Source organism: Cannabis sativa, chromosome 7 (genome assembly GCF_029168945.1).
Source record: "Cannabis sativa cultivar Pink pepper isolate KNU-18-1 chromosome 7, ASM2916894v1, whole genome shotgun sequence".
Classification (NCBI taxonomy): domain Eukaryota; kingdom Viridiplantae; phylum Streptophyta; class Magnoliopsida; order Rosales; family Cannabaceae; genus Cannabis; species Cannabis sativa.
The window spans coordinates 6,749,893-6,755,973 of NC_083607.1; the positions used below are offsets into that span (position 1 = coordinate 6,749,893).

At 38.8% G+C, this 6,081-nt stretch overlaps 1 protein-coding gene across 1 annotated transcript; it reads right to left on the minus strand.

Annotated features, from left to right (window-relative positions):
* Positions 1 to 4,907: 4,907 nt before the first annotated feature.
* On the minus strand, positions 4,908 to 5,662 carry LOC133039595 (L-ascorbate peroxidase 2, cytosolic-like). The gene is made up of 4 exons (XM_061118491.1): positions 5,544 to 5,662; positions 5,268 to 5,442; positions 5,114 to 5,179; positions 4,908 to 4,964 (listed from the first exon to the last, which is right to left on the minus strand). Exons 1-4 carry the CDS (start codon positions 5,660 to 5,662, stop codon positions 4,908 to 4,910), a joined length of 417 nt encoding a protein of 138 aa, XP_060974474.1.
* Between the last annotated feature and the right edge of the window lie 419 nt (positions 5,663 to 6,081).

Sequence of the window (6,081 nt, forward strand, 5' to 3'; positions counted from 1 at the left end):
CTATTGAGCTTCAGACACTGTCGCTCTACAGAAGAAAATTGCGTCATCGGCATAGAACAAGTGAGTTATGGGCTGAGAACTCTTACCAACTTTAATCCCCGAAATCTGTCTTCCAGCTTCTGCACGGTTCATTAACTTGGAAAGAACTTCACTACAAAGAATGAAAAGGTACGGTGATAAAGGATCACCCTGTCGTAGACCCCTTCCGGGAGCGAAAGATTTCAGAGGAGCCCCGTTTAGCAGGATCGAGAATGTCACCGTCGTCACACTGGGAGATTAAGTTGCAGAACTGCTCATTAAATCTGTTTGCTTTGAGGACACGCTGCAGGAAACTCCATTCAATTCTATCATACGCTTTGTGCATGTCCGTTTTGACCGCCATGAAACCCCGGTTACTTCGAATCTTGTTGAGAGTATGGATTGCTTCCGCCGCAAGATCATAACACTCCGCTATCCATCTCCCTGGCAAGAAAGCCGACTGCAGGGGGCTGACCAATTTGTCCAACACCAGCTTCAGTCTATCAGTGATTATCCTCGCAATAACCTTGTAGCTAAAATTGCAAAGGCTTATTGGACGGAAATGGTCAAAGGAATACGGGTTGTCAGTTTTTGGTATGAGACATAAGAAGGTGTGGCTAAGTTTTCCCACAAATCTCCCACTTCGGAAAAAATCTTGCACCATCCCACATATATCTTCTCCAACCGTTTCCCAGTATTTCCTATAGAAAATGCCAAAGAATCCATCCGGTCCCAGAGCTTTCAAAGGGTTCAGTTTCCAAACCACTCTCTTGATTTCTTCACATGTGGAAACACGGCAAAGGTCTACATTATCCTCTTCTGTTACCTGACCTTCGAAAAGAGTATCAAAATCATCCTCAATGCACGGATGTTGGCTTTCAAAGAGTGCACTGAAGTTCCTTATAAAATAATCACTCATTTCCTTTCTTTCAAAGATCCATCGGCTGCCATCCTTGATGGCTTGAATATTGTTTCTCCGTCTTTGAATCATAGTAGAAGTGTGAAAGAACTTAGAGTTGCAGTCGCCTTGCGAAACCCAAAGCTCTCTTGATTTCTGCTTCCAAATCCTCTCCATCTTTTGTTCCAAGCTAAGAATGTCCAATTGCACCTCAGCTTCTTCAACGCTAGCCGAATCAGTATGTTGCATTTGGAGATCACTTAACTTTGCATACAATCTTCTTAATTGCACATCACAGAACCCAAAAACATTCCTATTCCAATCCTTGAGCGCCTCTTTTGTTCTTGCAAGTTTCCCGCACACCCTGAAACTCGGTTGGCCATGACAAATTCCTTTCCAAGCGTTCTGTATAACATCTTTACATCCGGGATCAGCTGTCCACACCTCTAAGAACCGGAAAGGATACTTCAGTTTTTGAGTCATTGGTTGCCAATCCAAAACCACCAGGGCATGATCAGAGGCCAGAATAGGGTGATTCACAACCGTAGCCTCAGGAAAATTTACACACCAGTCCGCACTTGCTAAGGCCCTGTCAAGCCGCTTCCTCACCCCATTATTTGGACCCTTCGATCGCATCCAAGTATACCTTGGTCCTATGAAACCAAGGTCTACTCCTTCCGTATCCGACATGAAATTCTGCAAATGAAATCCTTCTCGATCATGGTATTCACGGCCTCCCCTCTTTTCTTCAGCATTAGCAATGACATTTAGATCCCCACAAACCACCCAGTTGGTATCACCTCTATTCACCGTTTCAGAGAGCCATTGCCAGAAAGCTCTCTTTTCCCTTCCATAAGGCGTCCCATAAATCAGAAAAAGAGACCAGGGAACCACGTGATTTTCTACAATACTACATTCAAATCCCGCATTAAACTTGTGCCGAACTCGAAGCTGAAAGCCTTTCTTCCACGCGACACAAAAGCCTCCAGCCGTTCCCATAGAAGATATACACTCACAATTATGGTAACCTAATCTAGTGATTGTTTCAACCATTGAATCCTTGTCGATTTTAGTTTCCATCAAGAAAATTACATCAAACCCCTCCCCTCGAGAGAGCTTTTTTAAGGCTCTCTCCGCCGCCGGTCTCCGGAGACCGCGGAAATTCCACGCTAGGCACCTCATGGCGAAGGTGGGGGCATGACATTGGCCGCCTCCTCGCCATTCCCAAATTTTGCACATAGGTGATTGAAACATCAATGCATTGAGCAAGAACTTCATCTAAATTCAATGAGTTACCTCCATTGTTGTCTCGGTTTAGAACTCTGCTCCTCCTTGTTTTAACTCCTGAATTTCTTCTCAATAATGAGTTACAAGTTTCCCGAGTCCCTCTCTTAATTATGCCTGGCCCTTATCACACCCCCACTGGTGCCCGGTTTGAACACCTCAATCGGCAAATCTTTGTTGGGTTTTATGCCCTAAATAAAACTCCATTTCAATGTAATCGATTTTATTTAACATCAATAAAGAAACAAAAGTATTTTTCATTCATTTGTGTATGTTTTGGTTCACTTTATCAATTGCTTGTCTATTTGATTTATAAATTCATCTTAAACCCTTTTCACATACTTGATCCTGTTTATTATGTTGTCATCACATTGGAAAGTAAACATGACTATGTGAATAAAGTTTCCTAGATTTATCAGACACAGGGTTTTACTGATATGATAATCTACAGCAAGAGTTTACTTGCATTTGGAGAAATGTTATGTTCTTTCCAGAACATTAGTTAAAGTAAAGCTCAGGTTGGATGCATAGAGTATGCATCGGAAGAGACCGATATTAAACTTTGACTTAGATTTATTAAACTTACCGTAAAATCTATTTAAGTCAATATCGCCTAGTTGATCCTAGATCAAATGTTCTTAATCCTGTTATGATTAGGCTCAATCTCAGGAGGCTATTCGTGTTCTTTGATTTGTTAGTTAAGCCTACTTTTAGGTCAGGGTGATACGTACATTTTGGGAACATGGTAGTGCAATTGAGTGGGAGCGCTAACATAAACATAGAATCTATAGCTTCTATCTGGCGAATAGTAAGCAAAGGATGATCTCCTTCGAGCTTGACCAAACAAACATAAATGGTGCAGTACTCATTTCACATAAGCTGAAATATCATTTATACGGGGTCAAGTGTTTTAAGGATAAAATACATAGTAGGGTGTAACGGTAATCTAATCCCTTTACAGTGTAGATCATTCATATAGAGGATCATTGATCAAATTAGGATTATAACAATGGATAACTAATGATGTGTCTATATGGTGGAACATATAGAGCATTCTATATACTGAGAGTGCAATTCTAAGTTCTATGCGTGGATTCAACGAAGAATTAATAAGTTAGTGAATTATAGTGATAAATTCTTGATCTACTTATTGGAAGCTCGGTTATATAGACCCATGGTCCCCGCACTAGTTAAGATAATATTTCTTGTAAGACTCATGTAATTGGTTTTGATTAATCAATTATAATTCTCAAGTTAGACTATGTCTATTTGTGAATTTTTCACTAAGTAAGGGCGAAATTGTAAAGAAAGAGTTGTTAGGGGCATATTTGTTAATTATGATACTTTGTATGGTTCAATTAATAAATATGATAAATGACAATATTATTTAATAATTATTTATAGTTATTAAATAGTTAGAATTGGCATTTAAATGGTTGAATTAGAAAATTAGCGTTTTTGAGCAAATCAGATACAAAAGTGATAAAACTGCAAAATTACAAAAAGTAAGGCCCAAATCCAATAAGCCATGGCCGACCACTTTTATAGGAGTTTTACCTCTAATATTTTCATTATTTTAATACCAAATAATTCAAACCTAACTCTAGTGGAATGCTATAAATAGGTAGTGAAGGCTTCAGGAAAATTACACTTTTCATTCAGAAAAACCCGAGCCTCTCTCTCTACCTTTGGCCGCCACTCTCTCTCTCTTCTTCTTTAGAATTTCGAAACCCCTTAGTGATTAGAGTAGTGCCCACACACAACAAGCAATACCTCAATCATAGTGAGGAAGATCGTGAAGAAAGATTTTCAGCAAAAGGAGTTTTAGCATCAAAGATTCAGAGAAAGAGATCCAGGTTCAGATGTTGATAATACTCTGCGACAGAAAGGATACAAGGGTTAGAGATCTGAACGGAAGGAGTCATTTAATTCCGCTGCACCCAATGTAAGGTTTCCTAAACTTTATGTGTTTATTTCATCGTTTTAGAAAGTTCATATTTAGGGTGTTAATCAACATACTTGTGAGTAGATCTAAGATCCTGGTAAAATAATTTCCAACAATCTTCTCCCTTGTCATCATCCAGTTTCTGCACTGTAGGTTCGGAGGTTTCGTGTTCAAAGAGATTGAAGGATTCAAATATCTTGGACTCATTCTCAAAAGGTGAGTTATTTAGTTTGTCTGGTATTGGTTGGTAACAAGTACGGGCTTTTCTTTTTTAAGACCCCAATAAGTGAGTTATCATCTCAGAAACGTTTGGTGGATTAGCTATTAGGGAGGGTTGGGCTTTATACATATTTGTATAGTCTGGTCCCAATAAGTCACAGTAGAGTTTTTGTAACTCTGGGTTATTTGTGGGCCACTTAAAATTAATGGGCTCAGGAAAGTGGTTGTCGACCTAATTCATCCTATATACTATTGGGGAACTCCATAGCAGCTATGGCTAGTAACAGAAAACATACTCAAAATAGCTCTTGTCAAAAATGTCAGGGGTGCCGGTCCATGATCCATGATATCCACTGTTATACACATAGCAATGCCCCTGCAAATTAGTTAATGAATATTTTATCATTATTATCAACGAGATAGTACAAAATGAAGCTTTGAAATAACCAAACAAATCCAAAATACCAAAGTGTGGCCACAACTCCATAAATCCAAAACTCCACAAATACGAAAACAAACATATAAACACGAATTTATAATAGCTCAATAACCCTTGGTGCAGGCAGGGAGATGGCCTTCTGGTGGCGGCTCAGGCTTGTCCTGTGTTCAACAACAACATAAAGGAATTATGTAAATTCATTCTTTCTAGTCACTACTTTCTCTTTCTTTTTCATTCATTCGATTTAACCAACCCTTATGAGATGGGATGATAAAAAAGAGTTTAAAGTCTGGAAAATTCAATCACTGACCTCTCTTCCCGGGTGGAAAGGAATCTCTGGACCACCAGTGATTTCAACAGCAACTACTCCAGCCAACTACTTTCAAACAACACATCATAAATCCTGCCTTCACTTTATTCACACGGCGCTAATCAAGTCCAAAATACAAGCAACGTTAAAGCACCTGGTACAAATCAGCATATGAGATCACAGGAGATTGCTTTTTTATGTCTCCCAAGCATTGAACAACGTGAGTAAGACCAGTGTTGGCATCGTGATTCTGCTCCGCTTCAAGTCGCATTGTACCAAATGGGCCACCAGTTCTTGTGATAACATCAAAAGTTGCAGCCGAGTTCCATCTGCAACAGACAACCCAAATAACAGTATCACTTTCTCCGTCCTCTAACTCTGATACACACTAATTAATGATAATAGATTAAAACACAATATGAAAACATACGCAAGCCTCAGCATAAGAGGAGCAAGCTTTTTCGCATAGATGACACCCCTGAGCTTCTTTCTAGCCTTGCAAATGGCAGTTATGTAATCATCGGTGACTATTGGGTATCTCTTTGACATATATCTCTTTTTAGGGAAGAGATATAACAGGATATAATAACCCAAACCCAAAGGAACAAACTATATTTTCAATTTATCTAAGATAGCAATGTGTATAAACACCTGATTTTCTTTTAATACAACAATCAAGTGATCAACAATATAATTAGTAACAAAACACGTAAACTACATTACTTCGGATCCCAACATTTCTTTCTTCATAGTATTACCATATACATTATCATCAATTTTCCCGTTAAACATACATTCACCTAGCACATAACTTGACCTGACCCCTTATTTACTGAAAATATATGCATATATTCATCACATTGAATTAAGTTCTTCGATCGCAATGAATTTTTGGTGTTTGTGTATTATTTACGGTGATTGGTGCTGAGCGTAGAGAATCTATCGATCCTGATAAAAGTACCTCAAAT